The sequence below is a fragment of the Dendrobates tinctorius genome, unplaced genomic scaffold (genome assembly GCF_039654945.1).
Source record: "Dendrobates tinctorius isolate UK_male_01 unplaced genomic scaffold, ASM3965494v1 ptg000020l, whole genome shotgun sequence".
Taxonomy (NCBI): Eukaryota; Metazoa; Chordata; class Amphibia; order Anura; family Dendrobatidae; genus Dendrobates; species Dendrobates tinctorius.
Window position 1 is genome coordinate 39,697,244 of NW_027361688.1, and position 15,981 is coordinate 39,713,224.

Genomic DNA, 15,981 nt, shown 5'->3' on the forward strand with positions numbered 1-15,981 from the left:
TATTAGAATCTTATTTATTATATGACAGTAGATTTAAAAGGCACAAAAATGAGGAACGATTCAATACAATAAAATAGGACATGTAGTAGGTTTCCTATTATAAAGCTTCTCAGAGTGCATGTATATTTGTCCTACACGTATGCGGAACACTTGACATAAGTGTAGTCAGCAATCCACGCTAAACAACTCATTATACGGCAGCATCAGTACACACCACGGCCCTGGCTTCTAGTGGTAGATGAAGGCTACCACACATCCCTAGAGAAGACGAGCAGCACACACTTCATCTACGCTTACAATGGATCGCTGCAGTAAGTTCTGGAAAAGCAATCACACCGGACATGATTCACATTTGTGCGTTACGTTTTTACCATTCTGTACCCACGACGTGAGTGGTGCCATTCGGGTTCTGTTCACACTTTGTGATGATTTCTGTTCCATTGAGGACCCGGCAGCAAAATCACAGCAGTCTCCTGCTAACTCGATTTAAAGAACCTGGACAACCCGTTTCGAATCTCTATGTTTGCCCCCATTAAAATAATAACTCAGCGGTTTGCAAATGTATTCACCCCCTTGATTTTTTTACCTATTTTGTTACATTACAACACCTTTTTAAAAAAAATTGTAATACGATTTGTGTGTGATGGTGAAGTGAGAGAAATATAGGCTTAAATTAAGTTTATCGGATCAAACAACTAAAAATTGGCATGTGCATATGTATTCACCGTTATGCTATGAAGCTCCTAAAAATTTCCGGTGCAAGCAATTGTCTTCATAAGTCAAATGCTTAACTAAAGGAAGTCCGCCTGTGTGCAATCTAAATGTCCCATGTCGGTCACTATAGACACTTCACCTTTTCTGAAAGGCCACAGAGGCTGCAACACCGTTAACAAGAGGCGCCACTAACCAAACACCACCATGAAGACCAAGGAAATCTTCAAACAAGTCAGGGACAAGGTTGTTGAGAAGTACAAGTCAGGGTTGGGTTATAAAAATATCCCAATCTCTGATAATCCCCAAAGGGTCAACAAATCCATTATCATCAAATGGAAAGAAAATTGTAGCTCAAGACACCTGCCAAGAGGGGGCGGCCCACCAAAACTCTCAGCCCGGGCAAGGAAGGCATTAATCAGAGAGGCAGCACAGAGGCCAAATGTAACCCTGAAGGAGCTGCAGAGTTCCCAAACAGAGACTGGAGAATCTGTCCATACGATGATAAGTCATACACTCCACAGAGACGGCCTTTATTGAACAGTGTGCAGAAAAAAAAGCCTTTACTTACACACAAAAAAATGTAAGTTTCATTTTGAGTTTGCCAAAAGACCTGCTGTTCATCAGAGGAAACCATCTAACTCGAAGGAACTGGAGCAGTTTTGCCATGAGGATTAGGCCAAAATCCCAGTGGAATGCTCAGAGACTTATCCAAAGTGACATGCAGCTGTAATTGCCACAAAAGGAGGCTCCACAAAGTACTACTTTAGGGGGGTAAATACTTATTCACACTGACATTTTCCATTAGTTTGTCCTATTTGTTGTTAGCTTCACAATAAAAAGAAAATGTTCACAGTTGTAGACATGTTCTTTACATGAAGTGATGCAATAAATAATAATGCAAACTCTCTCAAAAAAAAAAGTGAAATTACAGATTGTGAGGTAGCAAGAGACGAAAATGCCAAGGGGGTGAATACTTTTGCAAGCCACTGTATTATTAAAATTTGAGATACACATTTTTTTCCCTTTAGTTTACAGCTTGACGTTTAGGAGACCGACCTCCGCTGCTCTCTAGCTAATAATAAGCACTGCGCTGGGACTAGGAGATAACAGCACACTCCTGTGATCCTGGCCTGCATAAAAACAGTACTTACAAGCTTAATAGAAAAGATCTTGTAAGCAATGCATATCTTCTGCTGTCTAGCAGTGCTGGTCAGTCTCCAAGGCAACGAGCTAAAAATATAAGAAAAAAAATGTTAATATTTCAAGAACGGCTGAATTTTGATAAAGCGGTAAATTGCAAAACTGCCTGCATTTACCACAGGGCTGTGGAGTCGGTAAGCCAAACCTGCGACTCCGACTCCTCAATTTCCCTTACACCAACTCCACGACTCCGACTCCAACATATATGGCTTATATTTAAGTGAAAAATTTATTGTAGTACAATGTGAACATCAGACATTTAATCATTTCTATGATCCAATAATCAAGATATTTAGATAGAACATAATATCTATTTATTGGAATACAACTTTAGAACACAAAAAAACTGTAAAATTGTAAATATGTAATACACTATGTAATATCGATTACATACATACGGTACAGACCAAAGTTTGGACACACCTTCTCATTCAAAGAGTTTTCTTTGTTTTCATGACTATGAAAATTGTAGATTCATTCTGAAGGCATCAAAACAATGAATTAACACATGTGGAATTATATAATTAAAGTGTGAAACAACTGAAAATATGTCTTATATTCTAGATTCTTCAAAGTAGCCACCTTTTGCTTTGATTACTGCTTTGCACACTCTTGGCATTCTCTTGATGAGCTTCAAGAGGTAGTCACCGGAAATGGTCTTCCAACAGTCTTGAAGGAGTTCCCAGAGATGCTTAGCACTTGTTGGCCCTTTTGCCTCCACTTTGTGATCCAACTCACCCCAAACCATCTCGATTGGGTTCAGGTCTGGTGACTGTGGAGGCCAGGTCATCTGGCGTAGCTCCCCATCACTCTCCCTCTTGGTCAAATAGCCCTTACACAGCCTGGAGTTGTGTTTGGGGTCATTGTCCTGTTGAAAAATAAATGACGGTCCAACTAAACGCAAAACGGATGGAATAGCATGCCGCTGCAAGATGCTGTGGTAGCCCTGCTGGTTCAGTATGCCTTCAATTTTGAATAAATCCCCAACAGTGTCACCAGCAAAGCACCCCCACACCATCACACCTCCTCCTCCATGCTTCACGGTGGGAACCAGGCATGTAGAGTCCATCCGTTCACCTTTTCTGCGTCACACAAAGACATGGTGGTTGGAACCAAAGATCTCAAATTTGGACTCATCAGATCAAAGCACAGATTTCCACTGGTCTAATGTCCATTCCTTGTGTTCTTTAGCCCAAACAAGTCTCTTCTGCTTGTTGCCTGTCCTTAGCAGTGGTTTCCTAGCAGCTATTTTACCATGAAGGCCTGCTGCACAAAGTCTCCTCTTAACAGCTGTTGTAGAGATGGGTGGCATTGACCTGGTCTCTAATCTGAGCTGCTGTTAACCTGCGATTTCTGAGGCTGGTGACACGGATGAACTTATCCTCCGCAGCAGAGGTGACACTTGGTATTCCTTTCCTGGGGCGGTCCTCATGTGAACCAGTTTCTTTGTAGAGCTTGATGGTTTTTGCCACTGCACTTGGGGACACTTTCAAAGTTTTCCCAATTTTTCGGACTGACTGACCTTCATTTCTTAAAGTAATGATGGCCACTCGTTTTTCGTTACTCAGCTGCTTTTTTCTTGCCATAATACAAATTCTAACAGTCTATTCCGTAGGACTATCAGCTGTGTATCCACCAGACTTCTGCACAACACAACTGATGGTCCCAACCCCATTTATAAGGCAAGAAATGCCACTTATTAAACCTGACAGGGCACACCTGTGATGTGAAAACCATTTCTGGTGACCACCTCTTGAAGCTCATCAAGAGAATGCCAAGAGTGTGCAAAGCAGAAATCAAAGCAAAAGGTGACTACTTTGAAGAACCTAGAATATAAGACATACTGTATTTTCAGTTGTTTCACACTTTTTTGTTAATTATATAATCCCACATGTGTTAATTCATAGTTTTGATGCCTTGAGAGTGAATCTACAATTTTCATAGTCATGAAAATAAAGAAAACGCTTTGATTGAGGTGTGTCCAAACTTTTGGCATGTACTGTGTGTATGTATATATATACACATACACACACACTATGACTTATCTCGGCTAAGATAAAGCCTAGATCCTCAGGCTACATTCACACTATGGGCGCAGCCAGGATCAAACCTGGGGGGGAGGGGGCAGAATTTCATACTGCTCACCTCAGCTGCTGCAGAACCTCATACTTCACACCCCTACACTTGAAAATAAAGCCTGCACCTTAAGAAGATGTGGTGATGAATGCAGTCTATTTATTCCAACTATCAGTTGATGTTGATGCTACTGAAGACAAGCAATGCCTGTCCTGGGCGTCCTTTTGGGCAGCTATGAGGTGTACCTGACTGGTGCTAAAAAAAAAAAAAAAAGGAGTGTTAGTCTGTGTGCTATCCGGCTTTCATTCTTTTTGGTACAGATATGATATGGATAGACAGATATGGATATATAGATAGAGCAGATTTCTAATCTGCTTTTGATATTGAAAACATTATCTATGAGCTCAAAAACCTTTCAGGTGATGCGGTTTTTTAAAAAGCTGATCTGCTTTTGCAGCTGAAAAACGTATCAAAAAACGCAGGAAAAACGCTGTGTTTGAATGTAGCCTTAGATCAGGAATAGAACAGTCATTTATAGGACATTTCATAACTTTCCCAAATTCCTATGAAAAAATATTCAGCACATTCTGCATTGAATTACTGTACCCAATTTATTATATATTTTAGGAGTCGGAGACGGTCCATTTTATACCGACTCCAACTCCACCAAAATGAGCTCCGACTCCGACTCCACAGCCCTGATTTACCAGCGCTATCTGACAACACCCATCAATGAACAAGGGGGATAACCCTTTAAGGGTATGTGCACACATGTTGGGTCTCTGTGGGTGAAAAATCTGCAGTAAAGTAGCTTTAAAGTGGATGACATCTTAACAAATGCAATCCACATACGGTGGACATTAATATATAAGGTGAAATCTACAGTGAATCCCTAGTAACAAATCTGCATATGCTTTGGCAGGGTTCACTAGTGGCGTGTTTGGCTGCAGAATTTTCTACATTTAAAATCTTAACTTAAAGGGTTGGTCCACTACTTGCACAAGCCCTTCTCAATCCCTATATTTCCCCCAAGTAAAATAACACTTCTACTCATTTCTGGGATCGGCGCTGTTCCAGCGAGGTTGGGGCTGTTCTAGCGGGATAGGCGCTGCCTCTCCCGGGGATCACATGAGACTGTTAAAATGCACAACCAAGGGTGGAAGTATACATTAATCTTTGATGCAGAAATGCTGCCGATTTCAGCTTGCACACAATCCGCACTAAATACACAATGTATGATCCTGGCCTTGTACAGATTCTTTGGGAGGGTGGGGAATATTAAGATTCAATGCAAATACACAGCAAAACATTGCTTGTGTAAACATACTCTAAGACCAGAAACCATGACAGTAGTGTGAACAGAACTTTCCGGATATATCTGTAGTGAGAGCAGATACGTCCTTTACAAGGGTTATCCTTAAGAAACAGAAGACGACATGATTCTTGGTGAAGATGTGTAGTAAAATAAATGAATATTTGCGACTGCTGAGCCCATCCCCCCATTGGCTGCCTGTTAACTTTTAAAGCCAGATATATACGGCCTAAAAGCCATTTATAGCATCTGAGTGATCGCTTCATTAGGGGTCAGGGTAAATGAATGTGACATAACATGGGCAATAATACACGACGCCTGTGTGAGGCCAGCAGTGTGCGGGTGACAGATTGCCAAACACTGATCATGCAAATTACATGTGAATGGCCATCGTTAACCCATTAGTCTGATCATGGTTTTATAACTGTAGGGAAGTATCATTAGGCCGACAGTGATCGCTCAGGCTTTTTGAGAAAGTCAATGGCTAAAAGCCATGATGTATATTAGTGTTTGTACAGTCGCTTTGTGCAAGTGTTTTATGTTTTTTCTCTTTTATCCCAGACTCGGAGTAATTTGTATTGCACAATTGTCGAGTTACAAAGTTGCACTTATTTGCAACTTTTTGCACGTCTTTTGATGCCCTTTCCGCATTTTTAAAAGGTGACTGGGATTAGGTGGAAGTGCGGGGCTATCTGGACGTATTAAAGGGAACGTTAGGATTTTGGAATTTCCCCAGATTTCCTTGATGAGACCACTGCTTGGCAGCAGCGTTGTCACTGGGATGTCAGCGCTGCAGACATTCATAGGGCAGCGGCGGATGCTCAGTGTTGCACCCTCGTCGCTGGACCGGGGGATGTTGAATAAAACAGAGTTTTTTAAATCTGCAGCTATGATATTCTGGAATAGGAATATCCCTTATTCTAATTAGTGCCAAAAATTGACAAATTACAGTGGAAATCTTCGCCCCCTTGTAGTTGGGGTAGACTCTGGGATGTGGCGTATGGGCTCTGCACGAAGTTTATGGGTCTCCTTGGTCGTAGAGGGACCTGGAGGTCTACACCCACCTTCGGGGCCTAATATTAGGAATCAGCAGTCTCCTATAAAGGAACAAGCAGGAGCCTAGAAAACCAGATGCATTGCAGAAGTAGACGAGCAAAGATCTGTTTTTAACCCTTTCGCTGCTTAGGACATATGTAATTGGTTATGATTATACAGTGGCAAGCTCTAGGCTTAGTCACGTCCATCAGTTACATAGTATTGATATAGGAGATATTGCTGATACTGAATGAAGGCACATTAATCATATACACAGCTTATTAACACCAATATATCAACCATGGTACAAGGGGCAGCGGCTGTCACAGGTCCTGATGCCACGTACACACATAGCCCATGATTGTGGTGAAGGGTAACGCATCCTGACCCGCCAACCAGAAATGCTCATCCAACTCCGATAGCTCTTAGTGCGGCCATTGGAGGGGCCAAGCCTTTCATGTGAAGAGGTGGCAGGAGGTAACTGCGGCTCTCTGCCGGGGACATCAGCAAGTTCCCGGTGCTCAGTGAATGAGGTAGGCCCAGGATGCTTGTGCTGCTTGCAGAGAAGCCGAAGTTGGGATCCAGCCGGACGTTCACCCGCTCCAAAACAGGAAGGCAGGGGCTGGAGGTTGTTGTTCGAAGACTGGTGAGCGGAGAGCCGAGTCCTGCGGAGGAAACAATAAGAAATCAGTCTACAGCAGACAATGGCTCCAGAGGAAGCACCGAGGAATGCTGGAGCAACAGGAAAAGCCTGGAAAGCCACAGGCTAAGACCTAAATATTGCTTTCTAACATGCAGGTGTGGGGGTCCGCACATAGATGTAGAAATACAAGAACTGCATAAATAACAATTCCTTAAAGGGGACTTGTAAGCAGGTTGTTGCTATGTAATCCAGAAGCAGCAAAACGTAGGGACAGAGACCCCAATTCCGGCAACGTGTCACTCGCTGTGTATTGTTGTTTTAATAAAATCAGCGTTTTATCAGCAGGAGATTATCACTACACGGCTAGCTGTTTTGTGCTATGCAGTCCTCAGGCTCTGTGTAACCCCACCACAAATTAACATCTTTCTGCCTATGCACAGCATAGACAGAAAGCAGCCATTCAGAGCTGTGGGCAAGGTCATACAGAGAACGGAGATCTGCAGCAGTGATTTTATCAAAATGACAGCAAGAACCCCAGTAAGTGACAACGCTGGAATTAGGGTCTCTGTCCCTATAACACACTACTCTCAGATTAGGGGGGTATAAACCTGGTGACCGATTCCCTTTAAAAAAAAAAAAAAAAAAAAAAAAAAAAAAAGTGTTGCTACCCTATGTAAGAGCACCGTAATTTAGGGGCAGAGATCCTGATTCCAGCAATGTGTCATTTACTTTACTGGTTGCTGCAATTTCGCTAAAATCACTGTTTTCTCTGCTGCAGATTTAGCAGTTCTCTGAATGCCGAGCTCTGTATAACCTGCCCACACCACTGACGGCAGCTTACTGTGTACACTGTGCATAGACAGAAAGATGCCAGTAGTTAACAGAGCTAATAAACATGAAGGATTGAATGGCAGCAGGTTTACTAGGCCTCAAGTAATCTCCTCCCAATAAAACTAATTTTAATAAAAACCACAGCAAGTAGCCCAGTAATTGACAAATAGCTGAAATCTCTATGTTATGCTTCTCAAACTAGGTGTCAAAAACCTGGTGACAGATTCCCTTGTAGTAGATATCTAGCACAGCAATCATTACTACCTTATACACATCTATCCTGCATCATCACCTAGGCAAAAGATCCAGAAATCTGTGCAGATTTGTTTCCCAAAAAACTTTATATTGGTTAAAAGTCACTTTTATCTGTTTAGAAGCTGCAAATCTACTACAGACACGGCAAGTTAGGCCGGTTTCACATGTCAGTCAGTTACAGTCGGGAGCAGCTGTATTAGCAGCGCTCCGGCTGTAAATATATTAATCCCCGAGATGGATTTACGCCGTGGGACGTGACTGAGCGCCGGACAGGTAATACATATATTTGCTTTATTATTTTCAACTTTTTTTCAGAAGAACGAGGGCTTCGCTATGGAATTACCAGTGTAATAAAGATTATAAAAATGTGTGAGTTGTCTTCTTTCATTAAAATAATTTATTCTTATTTTGTGATTGTGTTTATTTAACCCTTTATTTACTGTAGGATTAGTAGTGGATCCCTGTCTTATTGACACCTCTCCATTACTAGTCCGGGCTTAATGTCACCTTATAATAGAAAGGTGCCATTAACCCCTTTATTACCCCACTTGCCACCACTACAGGGCAGTGGGAAGAACCAGGCAAAGCTCCAGATTAGGAGCATCTAATAGATGCGTCTTTTCTGGGCAGCTAGGGGCTGCTGTTTTTAGGCTGGGGGGGCCAGGATCAATGGCCCCTTACCAGCCTGAGAATGCCAGCCCTCAGCTGTCGGCTTTAGTCAGGTTGCGTGTCAAAAATACGGGGGGGACCCCACGCAGATTTTTTAAATTACTTATTTAAATAATTTAAAAAACAGCGTGGGGACCCCTCTATTCTTCACAACCAACCTGGCTGAAGCTGACAGCTGAGGGTCGCAGCCCCCAGCTGTAAGTTTCGTCTGGTTGGTTAAGAAAATGAGGGGGACCCCACATTGGGTTTTCATTCATTCTTCTCTCCTGCCGGCAAAGCAGGAGAGAAGAATTACAGCAGCGGTCAACACCAGCTGCCGGGAACAGCGCTTACTGTAGCTCTTCTTCCCGGCGCCGTCAATGTGGTCCTGATGCGGCACACGTGCGGCACACGGTGGTACCATGTGTCCACATGAACACGGATAGCTCCGGTACCGGTTTTTCCGGTACCGGAATTATCTGGACGTGTGAAACCACCCTTAAAGGGAGACCAACATTACAACATGACTGTTCAAACCAAGCTCAGGTGCTGTGGCCAAACAGTTCAGTTCAGTTCTGCTTCCATCCTACTTTTTTTCCCCATTTGTCTCCATCTACCTTTTCTTCCTTGAATGTCAGCTTTCTGGCTTTACAAGAGCCACAGAAGGGCAGAGATAAATGGGAAGGTATGCTAAACAGTTTGGTCATGCCAAGGGTGCACCGAGCGCCTGTACTTGGTTTGAACAGTCATGTTGTGTTATACTAGCAACTGATCTATTTGAATGCCGCTGTCAGAAAAAGCAGCAACTAAATAGTTAAAAACAGCGATCGACGCTCAGCTCTGGAGGTAGCCGATAGTCGGCCTCTGCTGCTCCTGAACTCACTACCAGACTGGCGGAGCCCAGAATCTTTATGTCCTAATGCAAGAAGAGGTTAACAAAGTGACCGACCGCTGCTGCTGGACGGCAGAACATCTTTCTATCGAGATTGTAAGTAACATTTTGAAGCTGGCCAGCTCAGAACTTGCAAGCAAAACAGCAGCGGTGGTCGGTCTCCTAGGCAACAAGCAGTAAATGAGAAAATTGTTAAAGGGAGTCTGTCGGTAGAATCAACCCTCCTAAGCCATGAATAACATGGCACCTTGATATCTGCGCTCCGATGTCTTATTCCAGATAAATCCAGATTTTTCTTAATATGTAAATGAGCTGCTAAGATCTATGGGCCCGACGTAGATCTCCCCGAGAATCTGCCTCCAGAGCCTATTGACAGGAGATGTTACCAGTGTGAGACATGTAATGACTGACAAGTCTGCTCTCCTGATCCACATGTCTCACACTGGCAATTTCTCTATCATTTATAATAAACCCTGGAGGCAGATTCTCGGGGAGATCTATGTCCGGCTCATAGATCTAAACATCTCATTTACATGTTAAGAAAATTGTGAATTTCTGTGGAATAAGACGTCGGATCGCAGATATCAAGGTATCATTTTATTCAGCTTCCTATGACCTACGTGCCCATATACTGTAGACAGCTTAGGAGGGTTGATCGTACTAACAGATTCCCATTAATATCTCAAGAACGGATACAAATTTTAATAAGCTTTAAATTGCAAAAGTGCTCGTTTTTAGAAGAATTATTCGAGATTATTTATCTGTGAAGAAGGCAATATCCTTTTAATTATGGTTCTCATAAATTCAAGGACTATCAGAGGGTGAAAATCTTGATTAAACTGTTCTATACATATGGGCACTTCCAGGAAGGAGCTACAAAACACTGGGACAAAACCACATGTGTCCTGACACCAAGCCTTCACATGTATAAGTGGTGTCAGGGGTCAATCACCCTGCACTAAGCAGACTAGAGTGACGACCTGCAGCCACTTGACCGGCCGTGTAATTTTAAGCTCTAATTTCTGGAGTTGACAACAAAATATAGCACAACCAACAAATTGCAGATTTCCCCTATTAAATCACACAGATTTTCACAATGAGGACGTGTGGTGCACCCTTTATGTGTCAGTGACAATAATAAAAGGCAACACTTTGAGAATATCCTTAAAGTTACTGTTGAATATTTGGGATAATGTGGATTGTAAATCAGAGTCAACATGTTCTAAGAAATTAATTGCCAAAAATGTATGAAGACAGCAAGGGCGCCCCCTAGTGTCTTTATCATAATAGACAATGTGTGTGCCAACATGGGAGCTTAAAATAATTTTCATTACTGAATATATAAGTATTTTGTTCCAATAACGACCATTTACTGAAGGTAAACTAATCAAATTTGTAGATGATGCAAAGCTAGAAGGGATACCTAACACTAGAGAAGACAGAGAAAGAATTCAGAAGGATCTAGATAAGCTGAAACAATGGGCATCGACTAATAGAATGGTATTTAGCAGGGAAAAATGCAAGATTCTACATCTGGGAAAGAAAAATCAAAGTGACATCTATAGAATGGGAGGAATAGAACTAAGCAACAGCACGTGTGAAAAAGCCTTGGGTATACTAATAGATTACAGACTGAACATGAGCCAACAGTGTGATGCAGCAGTAAAAAGGCAAACACAGTTCTAGGATGTATTATGAGAATCATAGAGTCTAGATCACATGAAGTAATTATCCCCCCTCTACTCCTCCTTGGTCAGGCCTCATCTGGAATACTGTGTCCAGTTCTGGGCACCACATTTTAATAAAGACATTAAAAAACTGGAGCAAGTTCAGAGAAGAGCTACCAGGATGGTGAGCAGACTGCAAAGTATGTCCTACGAGGAACGGTTAAAGGATCTTGGAATGTTTAGCTTGCAAACAAAGGCTAAGGCCGGCTTCACATTTGCGGATAGCAGAGCTGCAGAGGGCTGTGGACTTCCTCCGTGAAGCTCCACCCACTGCCGCACCTTCTCTGTTCAGCTCCGCCTACGTCTGCATGCAGCATGCGTACCTATCTTTAACATGTGTACCTGTCTTTAACATTGGGTACTCAGGCCATGCAGATATATGCGGACGCATGTAGATGTAGGCGGAGCTGAACGGAGGAGGTGCCGCAGTGGGCGGAGCTTCACGGAGGAAGTCCGCAGCTCTGCCATCCGCAAATCTGAACCTAGCCTAAGAGGAGACTTAATAGCTGTCTACAAATCTCTGAAGGGCTGTCACATTGTAGAAAGATCATCTTTATTCTCATTTGCACATGGAAACATGAGAAGCAATGGGATGAAACTGAAATGGAGAAGATACAGATTAGAAATTAGAAAAAAAATTTTGACAGGCTGATCAATGAGTGGAACAAGCTGCCACGAGAGGTGAATGGAAGTCTTCAATGGAAGTCTTCAAACAGAGGCTGGACAGACATCTGTCTGAGATGGTTTAGTGAAACCTGCATTAAACAGGGGGTTGGACACGATGACCCAGGAGGTCCCTTCAAACATTCTATAATTCTCAGCTAGATTGCAAAATGCATAGGCCAGACAGGATGGATTTCCCAGCTCAGAAAAAGGGCGGTCACACCCTTATATGCACAGAATGCACATTGAACAGAATAAAAAAAACTGGGGTCTGAGCTGAGAAAGTAAGTTAATGTGTATGCAGAATGTAAATGCATATTAACACATGCCCATTACATAGAGAAAACCAAAAACAAGGCACAAAACACAAATATCCTAAAAATCCATCCTGTCTGGCCTACGCTTACAGATGGTTCAGTCCCTTGGTCTTTGTTCACTTTTACGTCACTTGACAAGTGGAAAGGTTTTAAATACAAGAGTTAGGACTGTCCCACAAGGGTTGCCGAGACGTGGCGGGATGGCTTGTACATTCTTTTGATCAAAATTATGTTTACTGAATACCCTTATTATTACCGTCATGCATTTTTTGCAGTATAATTTTTTTTATTTTCGGATATTTGTGCTTTGTGCCTTGTTTTTGTTTTAACATTGTGATATTGTCGTCTATAATATAAGCGTCAAAACAATCAAGTTCAGGCTAACAGAAATAAGAATATCTATCTACACACATATATACAGTATATATATATATATATATATATATATATATATATATATATATATATACACATGCACACACACACACACACAACTGTCTGATCTATGAAGAGATATATATACTTTAACCATACATTAAACGAAAATAAAAAAAAATAGAAATGCAAGAACACTTTTTTCGGTTGCTGCATTCCCCACAAAAAAATGCAATGAAAAGAGAAAAGATGCAGTATGTACGTCAAACTGGTATAAGTAAAAATGTGAGCTCAGAGTTTTTTGGAAGCCCTTGCCTAGTTCCAGTAATGGAATAATAAAAAGTTATGGGTCTCAAATAATGGCAACACAAACAATTTTTTTTTATTTTACAAAGTTTAAGTTTTTTTGAAGAAAATATAAAAAAAAACCCATAAAACAAAACTGTATACGTTTGGCAGGCTTTATGCTTACCTTCAGTCACATGAGGCTGTAGCTCCAGGAGTTTCTGCTGAGATGCTTCATGTCCCGATTTTGCAGCTCTTTCAAAATGTCTCAAAGCTTCCGGTCCGCTGGTCGTAACGCCGAAGCCTCGTTCATAGCACATGCCGAGGTTGTACCGGCTCTGAACATCCTGATGAATCAAGACAAAGATATTAATGAAATAAAGTGAAATTCCATCTAAATACAAGGCAGACTAGTGGCTGCCACGACAGCTTATCGGTGCCCCGCGTTCATGTGCTTTAAAATAACGAAGTTAGTGATCCATAGCGGTAATTAAATGGTTAACAGCACTGCGTTGAGTTCAGCAACATCAGCTGCTGTTAGAAGTGGATGCCGGCTGTGTAAAACAGTCAGCGTCTGCCAGCAATGATGCGGGCTCAGCTGCTGAGCGTGTACTGAATATGGGGACCGTGGTAAAATTACATGACCAATACATACTCCATTTTCAGCTGCCATCCAAAAATATTTTGCCGCCTTCTCAGGATCCAAATGAGACTCTTTACTATAGAAGACCCCCAGATAAGCTTGTGCCTGGGAAGGAAACAAAAAGCCTGAGCGTGTTCTTCACAGATGATCATTAATTTCACTATATACTACAATACCGAAGTTATGCACAATTTAGTGATCAAACAAGTGTATGTTCAAATCCCATAGGAAAAAGAAGGGGAAAAAAAGGGTTTAAAAAAAAATCCCCAATAAAAAATTAAATTAAAGTATTCAGTATAGCAACATTGGCAAATGTGCAATTTAAAAAAAAGTAAAATTAATTCACCCATAAAACACTGACAAGCAAAAGAAAAAAAAAAAAAAAAAAATTAAAACTCAGAATTGCTATTTTTTGGTTGCCAAACCTTGTCCAAAAGTGCAATAAAAAGTGATCAAAAGATTGTATGCATCCCAAACTAGTAGCAATAGAACTACAACTCGCCACACAAAAAACAAGCCATCACACAGCTCCCTTGACAAAGTAGGTTAAAAAAAAGTCACGGGTTTCAGAGAATGTTTGGCATCACTGTATACATAGTCAACTCTCACTAACAACAAAAAAATTGTTGTTTTTTTCTCCATTTCTTCCCACTTGCAATTTTTTCCCCAGTACATTATATAACAAAATGAATGGTGTCATTCAAATCCACAACTCGTCCTGAAAAATTAATCCCTCATGTTTTTTTTAATAGAAAAATAAAAAAGTTATGTCTTCTGGAAGAAGAGGAGGTAACTTGCTTGTAGCAGGAAGGTGATCACCATGTTTGCTGCGCCCACAGGTCAGGTGGTGATCCCGAGCAGTCAATGCAGAGTATATTATTTGTAAAGCCTTTTGGGTTCCTGCACCCGACCCACCTCCTTCACTCCGGCTTCAGCAGCTTCTTGCAGCATTTTCACTGCTGACCGAGTGTCCTCAGGCTTAACATTCAGGAGATAACGGGCATAGCGATATTTGGCCTGCTGGTGCCCCCCTCTGGCAGCCAAGAGGTACAGTTCTGCAGCCTAGAGGACGGAAAGCAGAAACATTAAGTTCTGATAACTGCAGTAAAAGCCATTTACAGCTTCTTGGAGAACATCAATATATCTGCAATGATCTAATCTCTAAAAAAATTAGGCAGCACTCCAGGAGCTCAAAAAAAAACAATGTGCAGGTGAAGACACCTAATCACTGGTTTCTTGGATCTTTTGGAGCGCTGCCTCTATGTAGGTCATGTGCATTACCCATCAGTTTAAGGAACAGAGGTATACATCCTTTCACTTCTATGAGAACCGAGTTGCGGTAAGCCAGAATAGCCACAACAGTGTGTGGCACTGTGGTGCTCCCATTCTGTACTTTTAACGATTCCCGGAAGGACGGACCCCACTTAATCCTATACAGATGACCTATCTCAAAAGAAGGGTCATCAGTATCTCAGTACCAGACAAACTGGTTATTTGAAGACATAATTCCTGAATTCCCAATTCCACCAGGCCTGGAGGCCTCAGCTTGAGGATTGCAGTTTATCTAGAAAGCCTTAACTAACGCTCTGAGGAAGCCACATTGAAGCACGTACTTTTGACAGGTCTTTGCTGACACCTTTCCCCATCTCATAGCACACAGCGGCGTTGTACTGAGCCTTGCTGTATCCGGCCGCTGCAGACTCCTGGAAGAACTGAAAGGCAGATCTGTCGTCTCCACTGTCCCGAGCACTGATGATTCCTGGTAACAACACAAGAGATAAATTGAGAATGTCATTTTATCAGGTTAACATCCCCTTCATATATGGCCTCTCCTCTAAGTGTCAAATTATAGAGCAGCTAGCAAGCCAGTCGTTAGTCGCACCAGCACAGTTAATTAAAAGAAGAGCCGGAAAGGAAGGAGAGTCACACATGCGCTGTCTCTCCCCATACCATTGTTTGTCTTAGCTTCCATGGTGACTTCCCTGCTTTGCTGACTGCCTGTGACTGTCCACAGTCATCTTCAGGCATGTGTGTGATATGGCACCAGTGTGATGTATTTGTCAAATTTTATATATCCTCTGCTTTTACTCACATACCTCCTGATGAAGCTAATGTATTAGCGAAACACACATTGAGGTTTTGCTTTGTGTTGTCGGGCCCTTGCCTCTGTGCAATATGTCGCTAGGTAATGACTCTCTAATGTTAATGCTTGGGCGTGATAGTTATTATTGTAAGCGCAAGGAGTTATAGTTGTCTTCCACTTGTATACAATTGTCCCTTTGTTAGCTTATTAGATATTCTACCTGCATTTAATAAAGTCGGTGCAAACTATCGGCCTCACCAGTAACCTGTGGCATCTGGATGG

The 15,981-nt window shown here is 42.0% G+C and overlaps 1 protein-coding gene across 1 annotated transcript in view; it reads right to left on the reverse strand.

The window, feature by feature from the left end:
- DELE1 (DAP3 binding cell death enhancer 1) overlaps positions 1–15,981 on the reverse strand; it is a 35,198-nt gene continuing 19,217 nt past the window's right edge. Inside the window, exons 8-12 of the mRNA XM_073568020.1 lie at positions 15,230–15,375; positions 14,532–14,678; positions 13,629–13,721; positions 13,161–13,320; positions 1–7,002 (exon numbers count right to left, since the gene is read on the reverse strand). Coding sequence (XP_073424121.1) covers positions 6,743–7,002; positions 13,161–13,320; positions 13,629–13,721; positions 14,532–14,678; positions 15,230–15,375 — 806 coding nt within the window. The 3' untranslated portion in view covers positions 1–6,742. The remainder of the gene's footprint in view (positions 7,003–13,160; positions 13,321–13,628; positions 13,722–14,531; positions 14,679–15,229; positions 15,376–15,981) is intronic.